Genomic DNA, 21905 nt, shown 5'->3' with positions numbered 1-21905 from the left:
TTTTTCCAGTTACAGGAGGTGTGTCGAATTACACACACACACACACACACACACACACACATCATGACTGAAAACCTGCTGCAAGAGGTCTGTGCAGCTTGTTTAAAAGAGCAGCACGTTGTAGGCAAAGCACGGTGCCCCCGCTGTGGAGGGTGGGCAGCGTCACTGCAGTTGTGAGCAACTTTCCTTAGAGAAATAGCCTTAATATAGAAAAAGCTTGTGTTTGGACACTATTCAGGGATTTTTTTTTTTTCCTCCTGTTTTATCAGTTACCTGTATCTTGACTAGCAACATAATTATATTACATATATTTATGTAACTTATAATTGATGTGGATGGTAAATGTACACTGTCACTCATATCTAAATTGAGTTATTGCAACCATCTCTTGTTTAGCCAAGCAAAAGTTGCACTGTGAAAGGGCGTCGGTGTCACTAATGTACAGCAAGTAGTATCTATGGTTCCGAAATGAAAGTAGCAACTGAAATGTGCATATTATATGGTGCATGCGTTGCATTTACTAATGCATTTTCTGTAGGGCTGTTCAGCAACAATTGGGCCAGTATTGCTCGGATTGGGGGGGGGGGAGATTGAGTATGTTTCTGATCCTTGATTTGCCAAAAAAAACCTCTCCAGATATAATGTGTGGAGGAAAAGCACTGCTTGAAGAGTCTGCGGGGGGGATGTGGACGCTGCGCCACGGCCAGGCCTCGCTCCCACGGAAGGCGACGGGCACGCTCAGTGGCACCTTGTCTCTGGTGCTGCGGGTGATGGGAGAGCGATGGGCACAAAGGAAGCAGTTTGAAAGAGGAGGGATTGATTGCAAAGTGAGGTGCAGAGACCCTCAGTGCTCTCTCTTTTGCTCATGCGCATTCATTTTTCTACGTCACTGCTATTTCTTTGGAGATTACCAAATGTGGCTTTGTGTGAAAAAGGCCCACGTTCCTGTATTAAAGCTGAGATTAAACTGTTTCTCGTGTCCTTCGTGTTGTGTTTTTATTTTTTTTTAAAGGCACAATGCTGAATGCATCGTCCTGTTCGCTGTTGTTGCTCGCGCAGGTTGCAGCACGCGCGCGGTCCGTCGTTCAGCGCGTGAGTCGCATTGACCTACGGGACAGACTCGAGACTGGCACTGCAGGTGTGCGAGGAGGACACATGCGCGCGCACACACACACCGCAGGATCCGCACCAAGGGGCTCCGCTGTGGAAGAGCGCGAAACGTTCCTGACCTTTGGGTGAACCCGTCCTTGGAAGCGCGAGACGACACAGCCCCCCCCTCCTTCCATATTACAGAATCGCACCCTGCCGCGCCGTGGAGACCGAGAGCCAGGCTGTCATCACATGCGCGCGCGCACACACACACACACACACACCCACCCTGGAGGGGAGTGAAAATGCTCCGTACGCCGGTGAGCCCCTGAAAGCAAAGGTTTCAGTGAAAAAGTGGAGGAAAAGCGGCCGTAGTCGGTGTCTAGTATTGGAGTAAAAGCCGCGCGCTGTTCGACGTCGCCGCTGAAGTGAAGTTAACGAAAGTGTTGTTCTTTCAGCTGGAGGAAGGAAACTGCGTCTGAGGTAAGATTACATTTCACATTTTTTCTGCACCGCGTGTGTCGTCTTCCCGCACTTGTGTGTGGCCACAGGGCAGGATGATTCTTGAATTTCCCTCTGCTGGAACTTCTTGAAATGTAACGCACGCTTTTTTTTTTTAAATAAAACCGAACGATACAAAGACGACACCAAAATGCGTTCTGTCACGCGCCATCAGCGATTGGGTCTGAAGTGAAATACAGAAAATGCTGGAACGAAGGCGGGTTCGCGTGAAGCGAATCCGGCGGAGGGGTCCGAGTGAAGGGCGTTTGTCGCTCTCCGGACAAGAAGGACGGGGACACACACACACACACCCACACCTGAGCGCCGGGACCATCTGCGCACGCGCGGTCACAGGGAGCGGCTCACGAGCGCGGAAGGAGGCCTACCGGGGGGAGCGAACCGAGCCGTTCGGGGTCCCACCAGTAAGAAGAGGCAGTGAGGAGTGTGTGTTTACCTACCAGTTAGTGTGGTGAGTCTTATAAAGTCATAGCGTTCTTACAAGTCAAGTCCTGTAATCTTGCAGGTGAGATCATCTACTGCGGTTCGGGGAGTGACTGCAGTGGAGTGTCTGAGAACATAACCTGGTGACCTGAAGGTTGTGGCTTCGAGTCCCATCCCTGCTGCACTAGCAGTTGAGCCCAGCACTGTAAACCACTTTGGATAAAAAGCTTCAGATGACAAACAAATGAATAGTTTCAGGTCACTAATCATGACACACGGGAGTTTTGCGCACTTACTCATGCATGGATGCAGGAGTCCTCAGCATGTGCATTAAAATGTTCCCATTTTTCTTCCACGTTTGGTGTGTTGCTCAACCCTGTTGGTTGTAGAGGAGGAGGAAGAGGAGGAACTGTTTGCCTTTCTTCATGATGAGCAGGAGCTACGCACCACAAGGGGGAGAGCGACAGCTGTGTGGGGGTGAGCTGCTGGCTGGAGGACCCGACCTATTACATAACGACATTTTTGTGGACGAGTTACCAAATTGACGCTGCTGCGGAGCACTCCGCGAAGAGTGTGTGGTGCTCTGTGGCTGCCAGAAGACATGTAGCCCCTCGCTGGTTATTAGGCCCAGACCTCGTTGGTGTAAAGAGTTGTGTATTTCCAAGGTTTGCACTTACCTGTGGTAATGTGACAGAGCCCCACCCCCATCCCCCAACATCTAAGAGCAGTGTAGTTCTCCAGTCATCCCAAGTGGCCAAAGTTTGATACTGTATCAACCATTTTTTCCCTGTGACAAGGCAGTGAAACAGAGTAAACAAGGTTATCTTGCACCCCTTCACCTTCCCTTGCAATGTCTCAGGATTTGCAGAGGAGGTAAGAGATGGTAAAGTAAGAATGGATTCCCAGTTTGGACCGCTTGACAGAAGTTTCAGAAATTCAAGCCTACAAACTTTGTCCTAATTCGTATTCCGTCTGGCCACAGTTAGGAGCTTAAATGAAAACACACTACTGCGGTGACTTTAACCACTCTGATGTCACCAGCGTCAGCAGCTGCAGTGAGTGACTACCTAACCTAACATAACAAAAAAAAACCACTTGAAAATGCAGACAAGCGATGAGATGAGGTTTAGTTGGTTAGAGGGGTGTGAGCTTTTAGAGCACCCAGGGGTCATTCCCTGCAGGGACCATCTGTCATGGTCATTGGGCTTGACGCGTAATGTGGTGTAAAAAAAAAAAAAAGATTTAGCGTATAAGCACTGTTTTGCGATTCCCGTATGAGTTTCCTCTCATAATTCCAAGATGTGTTTCTGGTGAATTGGTTGCTCTTAAGTTCAGTGTGTGAATGTGTACATGAAGGTTATTGATGATGCGTGAATGAATTTACCTGTCAAATGGAAGGGTAGTTCTTATATGCAAGTTGCAAAATGGAAATATTTTGGAAGGGGACCAGTTGGCTTATTTGGAATCCTCTGACTGTGTTCATGAACACGGAGTTTGCATGGTCTCCCTGTGTTTTGTGTAGGTTTCCTTTGGGTGCTCTGGTTTTCTCCACCTGTCCAAAGATCTGATGACCCTGAAGCTGCCCACAGTATTTGGATGTGTGAGTGAATGTGTGTATGATTGCTATGTGATGTCACTGCCATGTCCAGTGTACACCCTGCCTCATACCCTATTCTTTCAGGATAGGCTCCAAACCACCATGATCCTGCAGAGGACAAGAGGTTGATGAAAATGGGAGGAAAAGATGTACCAGAAGAAATACCCATGGGTGGATTTCTTCTATGCAAATATATGAAAGGTGTCATGGAAAGATTCATGACTATATATAGCTGAGTGGACAGAGTACTGGATTCACTCACTGTGTACATTTACACAGCTCACCAACTCTGAGATGCTCTCCCTTTTGCTCAGGATGAGAAAGAGTGCTGTGGCCATCGTTGTGGTTGCTGCGGCCATAGGCGTGTACCTCCTGCCCTCTCCTATTGATCCAGAGCCATTCATGTGAGTACAGTTCAGGGAGTGGCTGCTTTACCGGGGTACACACTCTAGTGGACTGTGCGTGTCTTCCAAGTTACCCATCAGCATGAACTGGTTTCCTATCACATTTACCATCAGTGGTGTATGACATGCTTAAGGTAATATGATTTATTTTTTTTCCCCTCAATACTGATATGAACATACATGTGCTGGGTCTCAGCCACAAGGAGTGCGGCTTCTCACGGTGGAGAGCATTTGGCATGAGAGTCGGGGTCAGAAGGGTGTGTTCACAGGGCTGCGACTGGACTTCTTGCAGAGTTGAGGGACCCCCGCCGGCTCTGGAGGGCCCACTGGCTGTCAACAGCAGACTCCAGCAGGGAAGGAGGCTCTTTGTTGGGCAGCTCAAAGGGCCAGAATCCTTCACAGCAGACCAGGAAGGTGAGCTCTTTCCTGGGCCCGTTTCTTCCCAGCTTGCTTTGCTCAAGAGGATTCCAAATTCAGTCAGCAAACAGTGATTTTTTTTTTTTTTCCCCCCACCTAGTTACTCACTAGGTGTCAAAACTAAGTCAGTTTGGGATTTGGTTGTCCTGAAGGGGCTGCAGGGTATTTTATTTTTCTTTTTTCAATACACTGGAACAAAATCTGGAAAAGGGATGGAAACAGCTGCTTATTTTACACGTGTGGCGCCTCCTTATTCACACTTTGTCACTCGTTGGTATTCCCACAGGAAATGTGTACACAGGTACTGTAGATGGGAAGCTCTGGAGAATCCACGAGGACACTCTTCACTTCATCACCCAGATGGGGGAGAACATTCCAGAATGCGGTCAGTGTCAATGCCCAGGAAGCTATTGGGCTGTAAACTCAGCTGGGAGAGGATCGGCTGGATGATGTTCTATACAGACGTTAACTGTCCTTGTTTGACTTGAAGTCTCTGCTGTGCACTTGCAGACATGGCATCATGCAGTATGAAAATGAACTCAATGACTTGCTCTCACATATTAACTATTCAATGTAACAGGCAGTTGGTAACTGAGGCACAGTGTTACTTTCTCAGATGCTATTTTACATGTTACACCAAGTTTAGCGTGGTCAAAGCTGGATTGCTTTGCTCACATTCACACTGGCAGGATTCTTCCTAAATCCTGGAAGACGCTTGATACGAGTGGACATCTGTAGCAGTGGGGCCTGAACAGCCAAAATGGTCTTTGTGCCAACATGCCAGCTTACATTACGCATGGTTAAGAGCTTTTCAGGTGGTGGGGTGTTGTTTTTTTGCAATGATTGTCATTTCAATAGATGGAAGGGTGCAGATGTATTCATTAGAAATGGAGAATTTTAAAAACAGCATTTCTAACAGTTAACGCACAAATCGGAAGGTTCGGAAATTTAGTGTTGGAATCAGCATTTAGCCAAATTTAAGAGTTTGTGCTTTGCTGATTGTTCATTTGTTTAGACAATGCCTTCAGTGAAAGAAGCCGAGTATTTCATAGGAGCTACAAAAGTATCATGTTGGGAAACATCAATTTATTACTGCGATCTTACAACAGCTGTGGTGGATATAAGGTGCTCTCTTCTCACTGCTTGGGACCTAGAGAGGAAAAGAATAGAGGCAGAAAGCAGGGGGTTTGAAATGGGCAACCATGTGACGGGCAGAAGAGGAGAGGAAAGGTGCAGGAAGGAATATAGGGAAATATTACGGTAGGCAGGGTTACAACATTGGAGAGCATGTTATGTGAGCACCAGAGATCTGAAATAAAGTGTGGTTGTGTATCAGAGGCAGGCAGTTCCAGCAGCCTTCAGCACTTCAGGCACCTTCACAAGGAATGAGGTAGTCCTGTATAAAACTGCTTGTTCTGTGGGTAACTGTTGAACTGCTGTGTGCCTTCATATATGCCTAGGTTCCAGCCAGGACTTTGAGCCAGTCTGCGGCCGTCCGCACGGACTGAGACTGGATCGGCACGGGCAGCTCATTGTGGCTGACTCATACTTGGGTCTGTTCCAGGTCAATCCATGGACTGGGGAGAAGACCCTCCTACTATCAAGCAAGGAAGGTCTGTTGATTGGTTTTGCATCGATCCGTGTCTCTGGCATGCAGTCTCCGTGTGGACTCTGCTGACCCTGACCAGACTGATTGACTGTTCTGATTGATCACCGATTTGTTGCTCTGGACTTCAGGTGCTGATGGGATTCCGTTCGGGTTCCTGAATGGTCTGGAGATCTCTCGCAATGGCACTGTGTTCTTCACAGATTCCAGCAGCCGATGGGGTAGGAGGCATGTCCGCTACGAGGTGAGAAGCGATGCTTCTGGTCCCGCGCTCTGTGTAGAACACAGAAGTGGACCCCATTGGGTGTAGAAAATCTGTTTCAAGCTCTGTTGCATAGCCCTCTAAGCACTGAGTCTGTGATCTTTATTCTTGAGGAGTGAAAGGAAGAGTCTGTTACATTAACTGTCTTGTTTTCTTATGATTTCTATAATTTTAAATGAATTCTCTTTCAGGTTATTGAGACCAATCATCTTGGCCGTCTGCTGGCCTACAACCCAGAGACAGGTGATGTGTCAACCCTGCTGGATTCTTTGTACATGCCCAATGGCATTGCCTTCTCTCCGGATGAAGACTTTGTGCTTGTTGCTGAGACCAGCATCGGCCGTATCCTCAGGTATGGTGACTAACTTTTGACAGATGAGCTTGTTCTCTTCACATCTTTCTGTTCTAGTATTTCACGGTGATGGCCTTTTTGATTATTGCGGGTTTCTGCACCTTACGCCGTTTCCCATTGCCTGCTCATTGTTGAACATGCAGATCCATTCTGCTGATCAGCTGAAGATAAAACAGGTTGTGCAGACATCAGCATAGCAACATTACCCATAATTTAACGCAAGGATCCAAAATGTACAAAATTTAAAAAATCCCTAAAGTCAAACTAGCTTCAGCACATGGAGTCATTAATAGTGACATTATAAAGCCAGTGCCTTTGTTATGCTTTCATCACAAATGCTGATGTTAGGGTTATATTCCACCATCAGCACCTCTTCCCTTTATTAAGGTTCTGGCTGAAGGGGCCCAAAGCGGGAACTAAAGAGATCCTGATGAATAACATGCCCGGCTACCCCGACAACATCCGTGTGAGTGACCGTGGTACATTTCTTGTTGGCATTACCACCATCCGCTTCCCTGGCCGTCTGTTGCCACCTTTCCTGGACCTCATAGGGCCTTACCCGGCCTTCAAGCGCTTCATGATGAAGGTTGGTGCTCAGCTTTGACACAGCAAAGTATTGAGGACTTTAAACATTTAGCCAAGTTTTCATTTATCAAACATGAAAAAAATAACAAGCATAGTACATTTAACAGAATATATTTCTTCAGTTTTACTTCAATTCATTAGGATTAACAATAGTTTTTAAATTGTGTAATGCTTTGTCACTTTGACTTGCATTTTTGGGAGAAGTGGTGATGAATAGTCCCGTTGTTGTTGTGTGCGTCCCAGGTGGTTCCTGTGAACTGGTATAGCATTCTGCTGCCAAAATACGGCCTGGTTCTGGAGCTAGGCCCAAACGGTGAACTTCTGGGCAGCCTGCATGACCCGGATGGCAGCCTGACCTGGGCAGTCAGCGATGTCTTCCAGCATGGTGAGCGCATATACCTGGGCAGCACTGACCTGCCTTTCCTCCCAGTCTTGGAGGGCTGGAGATAGCCGGGGGTCTACTGCCCCATCAGTGAAGGACTGGTAAAGCTGGTGTCACCTAGTACCAAACCACTATCACATGTTTACCTCTGACTCATGGATGTTGTGTGCTCGAGTCCTTGACTGTCGTGAAAATGAAGGGAAGCAGCTTTGATTTGACCTTGGCTTTTCAACTGATAATTTTCCAGTATGCTTAACAGTAAAGTAGTAATAGTACTTAACATATCAACTAAATAATGTAAATACCCAACTTTAACACTTGACATGCTTACCCTCCAATTTGTCAACACCAAGTAAAAAGTTTAGTGGAGCCTCAATGTCAAAAGCAATTTTAAAATAAATAAGATTTTTATAAATTTCCACTGTTCTGCTCTCAACCTGGTCGCTATACAAAACCACCTTGACACAGCCAAGGAACACGAAGCTCTCCGTACACCACACTTGAAAAGCTGCCCACGTAAATGTAAAATGGAAGGTACTGCTTCTACTTGTCTATTTGACAGCATTGACCTGGGTTTTAGAAGGAGAATTTAAGGTGGTGCATTGGGGTCACTCTTGAAACCTCACCCATTGTACACATCTCAAGTGACATGTAGAATACGGCACTCAGCGTAAGCCCGACGAAACGACTTGTTAACTGCCATTGATGGGGAGAGAACAATGAAGCACTGAATATATATTCAGTAGTGCTGCTTGGACAACACCACATACACAGGAGAAAGGGTAGCCTTGTGAGTCAATTTAAAATGCTTTTATTTTCAGCAAGCAGGCAAGCAAGACCAGTAGATTTACCCTGTAACAAATGCACTACTGCTGAAAAAGAGTGGGGGACATTGTGCAATAATTCAGTGGGTCATGACATCTGAGAAGTGCATCGGTGAAGAAACTTCACGAAGGGCTTGGCTTACAGAAAGGAGACTGCAAACTGTGTGTGTGTATATACGGTGCAAGTCCTGTTCACCATTGTCGCTGCCTGTTCCCTCATGGTTGATTCTAGAATCCTCGCAAACATACAGAAGCATTCAGAGTGGTCAGCGGTGGATCTGTTTTCAGTCACATCTGTGACACTGCTAGATAAAGCACTTCAGTCATTTTGACATATAAATGAGCCCATAATAATGGTTGAGCAGATCGTTACTGTGTCAGATAATTAAATCCTTCAATGTTCTGAGTAAAGGTAACCTTAAATTTACAAAATCTAATACATTTAAATTTTGCCAACTAGCAAATTTGAGTTTTTTATATAATCATTGTAAATTGTTCAAAGTCATAGCCTTTGTGATTTCCTTATTTCCTTAACTTATTTTTGTCTTGCCTGTAAGCTCAGTAGTGTTCAGTCCCTTTAAGAACCCATCACCCAAAAATAGCAAAATTACATTATACATTGAGGAAATACAAGACAATGTCAAATTCCAGAAAAGTTAGGGCTCCCATACAACAAAAATACTTCTAAAAAGGAGCACTATGTTATGCAGTGTAAAGAAGCCTAGAGTTTGTCTCATTGTGGCTCATTCTAGTCCTTGGTGCTAGTATGACTGCACTCAGGACAGTTACAGTGGCTAGTGCTCATTTACAAATATTATAGAGATGCTTGCGTGCAGCGGGGGAAGGGGTTCAGTGCAATTTCTGACACGAGATCTGCCCTTTTTAGCAGAAAGCCCAGACTGCACATACTAGTGTTTCGCACCAGCATGAAACCCCAGTTGTAGGTGGTTGTCTTTGTTCTACACACTCCCTGTATTCAGTGTGACCTTGAAGAGGTGAAGAATTATACACTGTGTGGCTGTGTTTAAGGAACATCCACTGTTTGCAAGTAGTAGTTTCATTTATAATTTAATAACATTTGTCAGTATTTAACGTGGTACCTCTGAACCCTCTGGAAAAGTCAGATTCAAAAATATTTCCCTAGTATAAATAACTCCAAATCTCTGTATCAAAACTTACTTCAGTGGCAAAAAGTCAGTTTCCTTTCTAAATAATTCCTCTCAGTATTTAGGTATATTTTCTTAGAAAACAGTGGTAATAAAGCATAAGAGCTCATCTAGCAATTGTTACATGCATGTTGTCTTGTTGCAGCTGTAAATGACCTCACCAGTTGCCCACAAAGTTACTATTTTAGGTGCAAAGACAAATATGTTCAAATGTCACAAAAACAAGGGATGCTGTCATTCCCCCAATAAATGATAATCATCAAATACTAACCTACAGGTAAGTATAACAACATTTTGGGACATTTTTGGGGGCTTCAGAGGAATATTGCTCACACATACAAAGGCAACCAAGTTTAAAAGTGGCTGTAGTGATGGCTGGGGTTGCCCACGTGTATAAAATCCCACCCCACCCCACGGTAGCCTGCCACCCCCAACCCCTTACCCGTCTTGGGAAAAGAAGGGTTCATGGCAGCTACAGGGCACTCCACAGGACACAAGGCAACAAAAGAGACTGGCTGTGCTCCTCCTCTTACTCCCGTCCCACTTCTTACTTGAGCGCTTGACGCAGCTTTCTCCTTCGAAGGCTGTGGCTTCCAAACATCATGCGTGGGTCAAACTTGTACCTACAGCCAGAGAGGGGGCTCTGAAATCTGTCTGGCATTGGTGTGATGGAGCCGTTTCGGTAACGTTTGTGCATTCTAAATCTCCAACCCAATATTTTTCAGTCTTTCCCAACTGCCTGATCGGAACTGACACATCAAAACATGCAAAGAGCCACATGTTGAAGTCAACGGCCAATGATCCCCTTTATTCTACTTCTACTTGTGACACCTGATTGCTGCGAGCCTGGACACTGAACGCTCACCCCGAATCGTAGACTCCTGGTGTGCGACAGGAAGCCCCAGAGCAGGACTGTAGCATCATCAGCCGATGGTTCATCTTTTCCAGTACCTCCTGGTCAATGCTCTTGGCAATGTTGTTAAGCTGGAAAGGGTCGGCCGTCAGGTTGTACACCTCTACGAACACCTGGGAGACAAATTTCATGAGTTGTCAGCTTAGCATCATCTTTTTAAAGGGGCTAGCATCTGAAGTAAGTGAAACCTCCTCAGTATTTTTTTTGCTCAAGAATCACAAAAGACATGCTGTCGACATTCAGCACAACCACATTATGTGGCTGTTTACGTCACAATGCATTTCTTTACCTCACTGTCATCAAATTCGCAGTATTGCAGGTTTCCAGAGGGGGACATTGTGCGCACACAGGCGTATGTGTTGTTGTAGGAATCCTCACAGACGCAGTCAGGAAAGCACTCCTAAGGGGGACATAAAGGCAATAAGGACCCCTTAAGAAAGCTCTGTTAGATGGGGACAGCGAACACGGTCAATGGGTTCCTTCTGCATACCGAGACTCCAGGACCCAGAAGGGGGCAGGAGGGGTCTGTAATGTTCTGCCCTTCCCCCTCATATTCCACCAAGATGTCTGTCCTCCAGGTGCCGTTTCCACGGTTACCATTCTGGGAAGAGAAGGCCAGGCACCACACTTACTGATAGCATTTGTACACTCCCAGTTTAACTCCAGGAGTAACACCACTACACACTTGTATACACCCAACAGAACACAGTGTACCCCCAGTCCATCTTTTGGACGCCTACCATGAGAGGCAGAAAGGACATGCCATCCATCTGAGTCTTGCTGACATTGTACCTCGCAATGTCCAGTATGGTCGGCCCCAGGTCCACGTTGGCCACAAGCATCTGTCCAGGGAGTAACGCAGCGTTAATGACACAATGAACATCTACATGCAAAGATGACAAGGATGTTTGAAAGCTTGCAACAGGACCCAACCTGGCATGTCTGGTTGGGCTTCACATCAGGCCCTCTCACAAGCAGAGGCACCCTGATGTCAAACTCATACAGCTGGCGCTTGTCCATGGGCAGCGAGAACTGTCCTGAGGGAGGGAGTGAACAGAGACATGAGTCAATATAAATATCATTCGGTTATTTCCTGTTCTTTGAGCCGCCATTTGGGGCAATTTCAGTTCAGGATGGATGCTGCACCAGGACTTCAGATCCTGTAGCATTCATTTCACAAGTGATTCTTGGGTTTATAAAGGTGCTTGTTTGAAAATTAACATATGGAAATGCAACTTTATGTTCCTACAGTCTCAGGGATGCACCTGTGTGGTAGCCGTTGTCAGAGGTGAAGATGATGTATGTGTTATCCAGCTCCCCAGTGCTCTCCAGCTTCTTGACCACTTTCTCTACCAGGTCGTCTACTGACAGCAAAGTGCGCCATCTAGAGGGGGGGGGACATAGCGCCAAAGGGTTTGTACATCAGTCGATATGTATTGTACTCCACAGGCAGCACGGGCACCGCTACATTACCGCTTCCGAAAGGCATCATCCAGGAACTTCACGGAGGAGTTTGACATGGGTGTCTTTGCCTGTCTGATCAACCAGTGCTTGTCCTGTAGGAAGAATTGAAAAAACAAGCAATCCGTTTGCTCTTGCGACGGCATCCTCGTACCACCACAATTTTGTTCAATCCCACCCTGACCTTGCCGTGCACATTGAAGCTGGGGTCCCGTGGGGCTCGGACACTGGCAAAGCTATTTTCGTACTGTGGAGCGGCAGTCCAGGGGGAGTGTGGAGCAGGTGTGGACACCATCATGAAGAAGGGCTTGCTGGACCTGTGCTGCAGGAACTCCAGTGACACGTTGGCCTGGGAGGACAGAAACCAAAGGTGAAGACTGTGGAAGGACAGATCTGCTGCTAGTGAAGGTCTGAAAGTGGCCTTGCAAGAGTCATTGCCAAGCACTTACCAGCACATCAGTCAAGTAGTCCTCACTGTAGTTCTGTCCATGTTTCTCTGGCCTCCCATTCACAGATAGAGTGTAGTTATAGTACTTAGAATTCTTCTCCTGGAAGCAAAATCAAACCTCATCACATTTCAGTTCAGCTCAGTCTTTTTTTTTTTTTATTATAAACATTGCAAATGTGAGGCTACTTTTTTGCTATTTATTCATTTAACTGATGCTTACTCCAAAGCACCTTACCCCATTTACCATGCAAAAGCTACAGCGACAAGCAGCAAGTCATGAAGTTAATGATGATACAGAATTAAAAAATAACTGAGGGGGAAGTACACAGGAGGAGGTGGAACAAAGCATGCAAACTTTAAAAATGTAGTTTTATGAACAAACAACTTATCATAAACAATCTTTATAATTGGAAACTCTTCAGATTCTCATCTCCACCAGCCTAACAGTTCTAGAACGGGGAGCAAACTCAGGTCTCTGGGGCCTCTCCGTTTCTCACTCCAGAGGGAGGCTGCACCATTGCAAAGATTTTTTGTGGTACAGGAGCCTGTTATGGGAGGGCTCAGTGTACAATACCATCAGGAACACTGTAGGATACAATCAGTTAAATGTTAAAATGCAGCCCAGATGCTTGTAGGTACACATACTACAAGCATGTCTTGCTTTTCATGTGATTTCAGTTTTTTGTTTATTTTTCCTTGCCTAAAATGCTACACAAATAGTAGTAAAAATAAAGTCCTGGCATTTTCTCCTTTTATGGACTGATATGTCATCTGCAATCCACTGTCCTCACTTTGTCAGATGATTTACTGTGATTTCCCTCCAACAGAGGGGTGGAAAAAACTGCAAAACTAGAAGTTATCAACAGTGCGACTGTTTATAAAACTAAGGCATTGAAGGTTTTTTAATCATTTTTCCTGAAAGTCGTCCTTGTATTTTTCACTTAAATGTTGTTTCCAGGTCTTATCATAGGTGGGGAAAAACATCTGGCATGGCTTGTCCTGATTTCAGTCTTTACATCAACAAAATGTAAACTTAAATATTGTGTGTAGACTTTTGACATCCATCCACTGTATATAAGTGCGGATAAAAGGAGGCTCATCTGTTCAGGACACATACATCAATAAATTTGGGTAGAATCTTTTTTCCCCCCCAACCGTCTCAAAGTCTCAATCATAGCCAGTTCGGAAACTGATATTTCACGCTGCTGTTTGGCAATTCACGTCTACCCATCAAGGCTGGTGTGGATAAACAATGACAGTATCATGGAAGATATATGTGCCAAGGGTGCCTACCAGTGCAAACCAGTAGTCCCAGCCTGGGGGCACATGCTCCACACCTCCAGCCTCCGAAGCACCGTACTAAAATATCCAGAAAGAGAGGGAGAGGCCTTAAGCACACTATAGCTCCCAAAGCACAACCTGCTACATTATTTCTTTAATAAACAGCACATCTATAAAACATTAAAATACTTATTTGTGATCAAATATGTAGATGAAGCTACCAATAGCACAGGCTGGAGAACAAACATGCAAAATTTATCCTTTTGCCATTTACTAAGCCAAAAGGAAATAAGCTACTGTGTTGTAGCTATAAACACACAAGAATGTAGCAGAGCACTATTTCAATGAGTATTAATGATGATTTTTTTTTTTATGTGATAAATTACTGTAGAAAAATAAAGCTGATACACATTTTTTTCCAGACTAATACTCTCATAACAATCACAGGGGGAATGAAACTTCTACTTTTAAAACAAGCTATTTAACTTTCAATTCATAGTAGTTTTCCTTTGTGGAAGCTAGTGGTATAAAGAATTTTAAGATCAATGAACTGGCAATGTGCTCTGTTACACAAAACACCCATTAAGAGTAAACAGAATCTCTGAAATTTTGGGATAAGAAATATCTGTGTTTAGCAAAGCCAGACAAGAGCCTCTACTTGTCACTCAGCAATGGTGATCAAATGAGTTCCAATTGCTGGATGGGGACACACAAACAGAAAAAAAGGACGCAAAGACATTTCCACCTCATTGAGGTACTTCCCAGCGAAGAAGGTTTGGTAGCCATGCTCCTGTAACAGGGCGGGGAATGCTCCGGGCTCTTCGCTCTTCTGCCAGGCCTGACTGCTGCAGTTGCCCTCGAGGGTGTTGTTGATCACATGGTGATTATGGGGGTACTTCCCAGTCAATATGCTGGCACGACTGGGGCAACAGAGGGGGCTGGCCACAAACTGGGAGGGGGAATTGCAGTTAGAGCACAACACCATTTGTATTTAGTGCTTCACAATTTTTTTTTTTTTTTTTTTAAATTTTCACTGACTGTATGATTCATGTCACTGGATTCTTCCTTTTTTTCCTGTTTTTTTTTTTTTAATATATATAAAATATATAGACACACACACAGAGGCAGGACAAGTAAATTTCAATTAGACCCCTATCATGATTTGCTAAGACATTTTAGTCTTATTCTGCAAGTGACCAAGAGTTCCAAAGCAAACAAGATTTATGCATTTCCTAAAACTGCAATAATGCTTACATGCACTTACTGTATTAGTAAATGATATTCCTGCATCACCAATTAGCCTCTTTGTCTTGTTTAATGGAATCTGCAAGTTCCAAAAAAAAAAAAAAAAAACTATTACAGAATCAACACTTCAATGTACAGCAATTCCCACCAGGGAGCCTAAAAGCTACACACACAAATGTGCATTATATTTATTAGAATAATCCAGCAAGTCAGTCTGACTCACTGTAGCTGGGAAAACAAAAGCGCATCGTAATTCACATGATAAAGGTACAATAACGCAGCAGTAAATCACAACATTAACAACTTTCTTTTATGTACCAGTTTATATAAATGAGACGCACCCAAACCCACCCTCATGAGTACACTTGTATTTTAAGAGAGGTAACAGTCCACACGCACAAGAAGAAAAGAGGAGCCGCAATCTCACCATGCCGCCAATGGCAACATCCAAATCATCAGCGAGGATCAAAACAACATTGGGTCTCCTATACTCCGCAAGCGCCGCGTCCACTAAAGTGGCGCAGATGATGAGGACGAAACTCAGCGGCGATCGGAGGCTTAACCGAATCGCGCCCATCGTTGCAGCGGATCGGCGAACGTCGGAGCAGGCTGCGTTCGCGCCGAAAGGCCGCCGAGTTTATAAGAGCGAGAACCGCAGTTCAAGAAACGAGCAGCGGCGCAAACGCGCACACCGGAGCGCTTAGCTGTCACGTGCGCCTTCGGGGCGGAAGAGGCGGTCAGCTGATCAAGGCCGGTCCGCGCGGCCCAGCTCAACTATTACGTCATTCTACGTGTGATTGGTGGGACGATTTCGGAGGGATGACGTGGCAAAGTGCGTGTTGTCTTTGGAAATGACGTGGTCCAGCTCGGCGTAAGGGTGGGCCTGGGGCTGGATTCATAAAGCTCGTACCTAAGCGTGCTATATTACTAATATTAGCGTGTATAAAATGATGAAGCTGCGTTAAGCTCGGGCCGTTACTCCTCTGGGACCCAGTGGTTCTCCGGAGTAACTGTAGTTGTAGAGACGCCCCCCCCCCCCAAGTGCGTCTTATTTTGAGACGTCGACCATAAAAGGGGGAAAATCTAAAGTTAGTGAAAATAAGTAGATTGGTGGATGAGCTATATTTTAAATATCGACTGATGTAGTGTGTTCTTGACTGGACTGTACTTTTCTACAAGTGAGCTGCTTAGGAATTATGCAAACAGCCAGAGCCCCTTCGATGCTGTACACAGACAGCGATGTTTGTGAAACTCAAACTGGCGCTCCACTCAACTCGTTTGTGTGTTCATTTGGCCAAATTTAAACTGTATGAATAATTAGAACTAAACATTTTTTTGTGTGTCAAAGTTTGCCTCTCAAGTCCGCGTTTACTAAATTTCTTCGAAATTCCAAGGATAAGAGGGAAGCGGTATTGACTTGTCAAACGAGTGGGGCACTATACTGTATTCAGAGCTCACAGAATGAGAAAAAAAACTACTTGTTTCCAAAAACATTCAACAAGTACAATGTTTCTGTTACTTTTCAGTTGTGGGACGGGTAAGGGGCTGTTATTGTGACTTTAGGCTAAACTTAAGTGCCCCCTGTTGCTCTCAGTGGGAACGACGGGCAAAGTAGCCCGTTGCCTCGTTTCAGTGTCACCTCAGTCCAACCAGTCGTGAGAAGGAAGCGCAAGTGAAGTTATTCCCCGTGGCCGGGCGCCTCAGGTGAGGTGAGGTGAGGCTCGGCTCGGCTCGGCTCGGGAAGGTGAGCAGACGCTTCGGCGCGGACGAGCCGAACTACCGAGCGCAGCAGGGGAGCCGCAGGAAGGAAATTCCGGACGGGACGCACCCGGAATTGGGCCGTTCCTCTCCGCTTCCTCGCAGCCTCCACGCGGCCACCTGCTCGCTCGCCTCGCCTCGCGCAGAAATGCGTGCAGCCACGGCGCTGGAAACACGGAGGAAATGGCGTCTGAGGTAGAACTCGGGCGAAACGAACTTCTGGAAATTGACATATGCGAAGGGGACGTCTGCTCCGAGGAAGAGAGCGGAGTTTTTGTGAACTCGGGCGGCGCGTCTCACACCGACTCGGTGAGCGAGGGCTTCTTCTCCTCGGCGTTTGGCCAGTCACAGTGCTGGGCTGCCCCGGGGCTCGGCGGTGCGCGGGACGACAGCCCTGGTTCTGAGGCGTCGTCGTTCGAGACTGGGAGCGCGGCTCCCGGCCATGGCCGCGTCGGCGGGGGGGGAGAGGAGGAACCTAGGAGCGTGTCCAGAGCATCCATCGTGGACTGCCTCCTGGTCGAGCTCTACGACACGTACACGAGCGGACACCGGCACAGCGTGGACAGCTCCACGGAAGCGTCGAGCTCGGACGCCTTCTTCGGGAGAAGCTCGTCAGGCTCGGGGTTCCTGCAGGAGCTGCAGGCGAGGCACACGCGGCGCCACCAGATGAAGTACCTGGCGCAGAAAGGTGCTGCGCTTCTCTTCCATTCCACCTCCTCGTCCCTTTTGCTCACCTAACTGTCCCCAAAACGACGCGGCCAAGTGTGGGGCCACTTTGTCGTCGCAGTTTCGCGCTCAAAAAGTCCCGCACCCGTGGCCGTGTCCTTCAGCCGAACATGGCTGGTGCTCCGATAAGACATGCAAAGTGGAGCAGCTCTCCTCGGGGAACCGTGTCCTTCTCCCGAACGAGCGAACGAACGACACCTTGTCGCCCTGTTCTGTTGTCGCTTTATGTGGCACCGCTGAAGCCCTTTTTTACCTTGCGCGCTTCTCACTTAATGCAACGCAAGAGCTGCACACGTTAACGTAACACCACACAGAACAGACGTGTGGTATTGGGTTACAATGGGCAGTTCTTAATTCTAATTTCAGAAATTTAAAAAAAAAAAAAAAATCTTGCCTACTATTAGTAACATTTCCTACTGCTATTATTACTTTGGCCTGAGAGGCTTAAACTGTACATGAAAACATGTAGAACTGTATCTTTTTGGGGACATTATGGTTGTGGAAAGATTGCCCAAAATGCTATTGGTTTTTCAATTTTTTTCCCCCCAATTTTTCAAAAAACGAGACTGGAAGACCTCTTCCCGTTAGGCCTTTCTGACCTGTCATGTACACAGCAGGTCGATTTCATTCCCTCCGTATATCCCAACCCCAGATCCCGAGGAGCTCAAGTGGATCATCCAGGAGGTGAACTATCGCATCGGGATCCAGTCGGCCAAGCTGCTCCGGCAGCTGAAGAGGAAGGACCGCTTGTACAACAAGATGCAAAAGAACTGTGACATTGTGACGGCCTGCCTGCAAGCAGTGTCCCAGAAAAGACGTAAGAATGACGCTTTACCTTTGTCTTGTTCTCTGCGTGGATAAAGGTTCTCGTTCGCTCGCGTCAGTCCGTACTTGCGATATAGTAGTCAGGGAAAGTGTGATGGAGTCAAGTGGAGACTGAAGTCATTTCTCTCTTGTGATTTTGTCCATCTAAGCGTTAGTATAAGCTTGACGGTAATCTGTTTGTCAGGTGTCGGTGCTGTTGGCGTGAGTTTAGATGTGCAGCATCAGTGAGAAAGGGCTTAGAATAAAATGTTATCATCTGTGGTTAACAGCAATTTATGCGAATGGATTCCTGGTGAGAGTAAGGCTTTTGTCCGTGTTGTAAAGTCCATCGTTTTACAGTTCCCAGTCTTGCTTAATGTGGCCTAGTCCTCTGTTTTTTAGCTGACTGACACAATTATTCAACTGGAGCAACTGAACGAGTTTGATTAAAAGCTGAAGTCTGTAAAAACATCAGTATAGTTAAAAAGGTAAAATGTTTGGTTGATTTTAATAGCCATATCATATTTCATGTAATCTAGCTAAGACCTTGCCTGAGGTCACTTGTTCTCTGCTGTTTGATCCTCAGGAAGAGCTATAAATACTTTTAACATTGTGCACAAAATCTCTGTTAAAGGGAGCTGATAAATTAAAATTACAATGCTGTAATTATATAGCATGCAAACATTGAGGATCAATCAGTTGTTTACATCAACACTGATGAACATTGGTGCATATGGTGGAAACAAACTAACTGTACTTGAGAATCACATGTCTGCAACTATTTCTCTTTCTCCTAATGAAATGCACAAATTGTATCCTCTGAGATGTACGTCGCTTTGGAGAAAAGCATCTGCTAAATGAATACATGTAAATGTAAATGATTGCATACATTGTGGGGCAGTCATTCTGCCACTTTATTCCATCCCAGTACTACAGGTCTTGTTTGGGCATTTGGCACTTTGATACAGTTTACACCATGGTGGGACATTGTTGTGTGTGTCTCTTTGGAGGTGGCAATGCAGACCTACTCCTTAGTGGCACTAGCACGGATCCTTCAGTCCTGCCTGGTGGACCCTGTGCTTTCAGTTACAGTGAAAGAGACAGTCTCTTCACATTTGCTTTCTAAGGCATAAGTGCTGTGCCCCAATTGGTTTCCACTCTCAAAGTTTTATATAACAGAAGGCTAACAAATATCACAGAATGGTAATAGAAACTACTTTGTAACAGGAGATTTTAGTGGAGACTGTATAGTGGTTGAAGGCTGCAGAGAGTTAAACGAAGCTGTGGAAAATGGCTTAATGCAACATCCCTCCATCCATATCAATAGCCTCTTATTCAGTTCATGGTCAGGGTAGTCTGGAGCGTATCCTGGAAGCTTACGGTATCAGGCAGAGTGCGTAATGGATGGGATGCCAATCCGTCACAGGGAAATCAATCAATCAATCAATCAATCAATCAATCCAGGAAGTGTAGTGTAACCAGTTCACCTGAAACACTTACCTTTGAACTGTGAGAGACAACAGGAGCACCTGGGGGCAACCCATGTGAGCATGGCAAGAAGATGCAAACTGCCCACATACTCAGCTGAATTCAAACCCATGTCTGAATCCACAGCACAGGATCTGTCAAGTACCACCTTTACCTGTTGCACAAAGTCACAACGATGCAAAATATAATAAAATTGTCTATTATTATTTACATTTTATTTAGCAGATACTTTTCTCCAGAGCGACTTCCAGTGAACTCTATGTAGTGTTATCAGCCCACACACCTTATTCACCAAGGTGACTTGCACTGCTAGATACATTACTAACAATGAGTCACTCATCCATACAGCAGTGGAACACACACACTCTTTGTCATTCATACACTATGGGGAAACTGAACAGCATGTCTTTGGAGTGTGGGAGGAAACCAGAGCACCCGGAGGAAACCCATGCAGATGGGGGAACACACAAACTCCACACAGGCTGAGTGGGGATTGAACCCACATCCTCTCGCATCACCCAGATGCTGTGAGACAGCAGTGTTACTCGCTGTGCCACTGTCATCCCACAGTTAAATTATGCAGTTAATGTTTTTCTTTACTTACATTGACTGATTTGAATCCATTTACATTTATGTATTTAGCAGATGGTTTTCTCCAAAGCAACTTCCAATGAACTCTGTGTAGTGTTATCAGCCAACACACACCTTATTTACCGAGGTGACTTACACTACTTGCACTATTTAAATACATTTGCTCTAGCAGAAGACTTAGTCAACAGTTTCTACTTCTGCCAGGACTTTGCCATTTAAAACACCTGTTCAGTTACAGCACTACAGAGAGTGAGAGAGACGACGTGTAGACTTTCTGTACAATATGAGTTTTAGCTTGGAGGAACAATTGTTCTTTTTGTTAGAACTTGCTGTTTTTCTGTATGACGTGTTGAGCTGTGTCCTTGACAGGAAGTGTTTTGCATGTATTTTATAAAATTCCATCATGCTGAAGTATACGGTCGACCATACTAAGCTGAAGGTCATACAGTTTTATTCGGTTAAATGATTTTCCCCCCTAATTTTCATCCACATGCAGCCTGGTAGCAGCAATCAAGCAGGTACGGTATGTTCAACCACCCCATTCCCTTCATCGTTAAGCTTTAGTGTTCAACATGCTGTCTGTCTTCATTCTGAAGTGAAGACAGTGCTGTATGTGTGATAAGTGCAGCATGAGTTTACTGCCTTACTTCATCCAGAAGAGGAATGATGTATGACTTGGGTGTTGTGTTTAGACTGTAGTCACTTGGAGCAACAGTGCATGCTGTTTGTATTTGCATGTTTATACTAATGCTAAACTCGGTCAAAGGGCATAACTTTACATAAACTAATATACCGTAAGAACCGTTTTCTTAGTACACCATGCATGAGACAAAGACTATAAACTAAAACAGAAGTCTGTTGACATTAAATCTTTCATAGCAAGACTGAAGGTGGAGTGATCTTTTGAATGTAGGACCATATTTTTACACCAAATCAAAGACTTTGATACATGATTGTGTGTCTTTCCGGGACGCAGCAAGTGTCCATTGTGAGTTTGTGGAGTGCGTTGATAATGAATAGCAAAGAGGAAGTATTTGTGAATGTCTTGCTCCGTGTCATTTCGTACCTGTGGTTTTCAGACTTGTTCACAGGCTTCAGGGTCACGTTTTGGTTTTATCTCGTTGCCCCCCTCCCATCTCTGAATATTTTTACTGCTAAATATTCACCTTCGGCTTGTGACAGAAGAAATATGAGGCATGTCTGGGTAATAAGAAGTGTTTTTTTTTTTTGTTTTTTTTTTGTGTGTGTGTCAGTGTCTTTCTGTGAAACCTTCTCTCGCATGTTCGGCTTGTCGTGACGCCGCGCGTTCGCGCAAGTGCTGTCTGTGCGCGCACGCGTGGGTGCGCGCGAGGGGAGTGCCGCGGGACCCCGCCGCCGCAGCAGCGCCACTGCAGAGCGCGCATCTCCGGGACGCGCAGATGTTCGCTTCGTAGGGCGGCGTTAAGTGTCCTCGTGTATTCAAGCGTTAGGCTGCGCACGACTGCTTTCGGCAGAAGTCAAAGGACATAAACGAAGAGCGTCTTGGAAGGATTTGTTAGTTTTGTTTAATCTTTTTTTTTTTTTT

At 45.5% G+C, this 21905-nt stretch overlaps 3 protein-coding genes across 9 annotated transcripts; 2 read left to right on the top strand and 1 right to left on the bottom strand.

The window, feature by feature from the left end:
- Positions 1–1130: 1130 nt before the first annotated feature.
- On the top strand, positions 1131–12072 carry LOC108920983 (adipocyte plasma membrane-associated protein). 6 transcript variants are annotated; one of them, XM_018730148.1, is made up of 12 exons: positions 1986–2059; positions 2421–2508; positions 3713–3829; positions 3943–4032; positions 4325–4446; positions 4736–4834; positions 5910–6062; positions 6187–6299; positions 6509–6669; positions 7057–7255; positions 7498–7639; positions 11989–12072. In XM_018730148.1, the coding sequence occupies exons 3-12, from the start codon at positions 3813–3815 to the stop codon at positions 12054–12056; spliced, it is 1164 nt and encodes a 387-aa protein (XP_018585664.1). In that variant the 5' UTR covers positions 1986–2059; positions 2421–2508; positions 3713–3812; the 3' UTR covers positions 12057–12072. The 6 variants fall into 6 exon arrangements, with proteins under 6 accessions (XP_018585665.1, XP_018585666.1, XP_018585663.1 ...); XM_018730149.1 differs by lacking the exons at positions 1986–2059; positions 2421–2508 and adding an exon at positions 1131–1572; XM_018730150.2 differs by lacking the exons at positions 1986–2059; positions 2421–2508 and adding an exon at positions 1131–1572 and having other exon boundaries at positions 3554–3829.
- On the bottom strand, positions 8432–15697 carry gnsa (glucosamine (N-acetyl)-6-sulfatase a). The gene is made up of 14 exons (XM_018730146.2): positions 15402–15697; positions 14994–15053; positions 14475–14678; positions 13742–13807; positions 12450–12548; positions 12185–12349; positions 12013–12095; positions 11805–11923; positions 11473–11576; positions 11280–11381; positions 11030–11140; positions 10829–10939; positions 10492–10652; positions 8432–10249 (listed from the first exon to the last, which is right to left on the bottom strand). The coding sequence occupies exons 1-14, from the start codon at positions 15549–15551 to the stop codon at positions 10174–10176; spliced, it is 1611 nt and encodes a 536-aa protein (XP_018585662.1). The 5' UTR covers positions 15552–15697; the 3' UTR covers positions 8432–10173.
- Positions 15698–16542: 845 nt separating this feature from the next.
- On the top strand, positions 16543–21560 carry LOC108920947 (TBC1 domain family member 30-like). 2 transcript variants are annotated; one of them, XM_018730088.2, is made up of 3 exons: positions 16544–17420; positions 18111–18275; positions 20838–21560. In XM_018730088.2, exons 1-3 carry the CDS (start codon positions 16916–16918, stop codon positions 20843–20845), a joined length of 678 nt encoding a protein of 225 aa, XP_018585604.1. In that variant the 5' UTR covers positions 16544–16915; the 3' UTR covers positions 20846–21560. The 2 variants fall into 2 exon arrangements, with proteins under 2 accessions (XP_029103099.1, XP_018585604.1); XM_029247266.1 differs by lacking the exon at positions 20838–21560 and having other exon boundaries at positions 16543–17420; positions 18111–18389.
- Positions 21561–21905: the final 345 nt, after the last annotated feature.

The sequence above is a fragment of the Scleropages formosus genome, chromosome 21 (genome assembly GCF_900964775.1).
Source record: "Scleropages formosus chromosome 21, fSclFor1.1, whole genome shotgun sequence".
Taxonomy (NCBI): Eukaryota; Metazoa; Chordata; class Actinopteri; order Osteoglossiformes; family Osteoglossidae; genus Scleropages; species Scleropages formosus.
The sequence above is the reverse complement of the archived record's forward strand: the minus strand, read 5'-3'. Positions and strand labels throughout refer to the sequence as shown.

Bases quoted from the DNA above. Each gene is read 5' to 3' on its own strand.
- LOC108920983 (XM_018730147.1), top strand. From the start codon at position 1,794: ATGCTGGAACGAAGGCGGGTTCGCGTGAAGCGAATCCGGCGGAGGGGT. The intron at 4,033-4,324 runs GTGAGTACAGTT...GACTTCTTGCAG, and splicing joins ATTGATCCAGAGCCATTCAT to AGTTGAGGGACCCCCGCCGG. The intron at 6,063-6,186 runs GTCTGTTGATTG...TCTGGACTTCAG, and splicing joins CCTACTATCAAGCAAGGAAG to GTGCTGATGGGATTCCGTTC.
- gnsa (XM_018730146.2), bottom strand. From the start codon at position 15,551: ATGGGCGCGATTCGGTTAAGCCTCCGATCGCCGCTGAGTTTCGTCCTC. The intron at 11,924-12,012 runs GTAATGTAGCGG...CCCCCCCTCTAG, and splicing joins GATGATGCCTTTCGGAAGCG to ATGGCGCACTTTGCTGTCAG. The intron at 10,940-11,029 runs GTATGCAGAAGG...TGTCCCCCTTAG, and splicing joins TTCTGGGTCCTGGAGTCTCG to GAGTGCTTTCCTGACTGCGT.
- LOC108920947 (XM_029247266.1), top strand. From the start codon at position 16,916: ATGGCGTCTGAGGTAGAACTCGGGCGAAACGAACTTCTGGAAATTGAC. The intron at 17,421-18,110 runs GTGCTGCGCTTC...TCCCAACCCCAG, and splicing joins GAAGTACCTGGCGCAGAAAG to ATCCCGAGGAGCTCAAGTGG.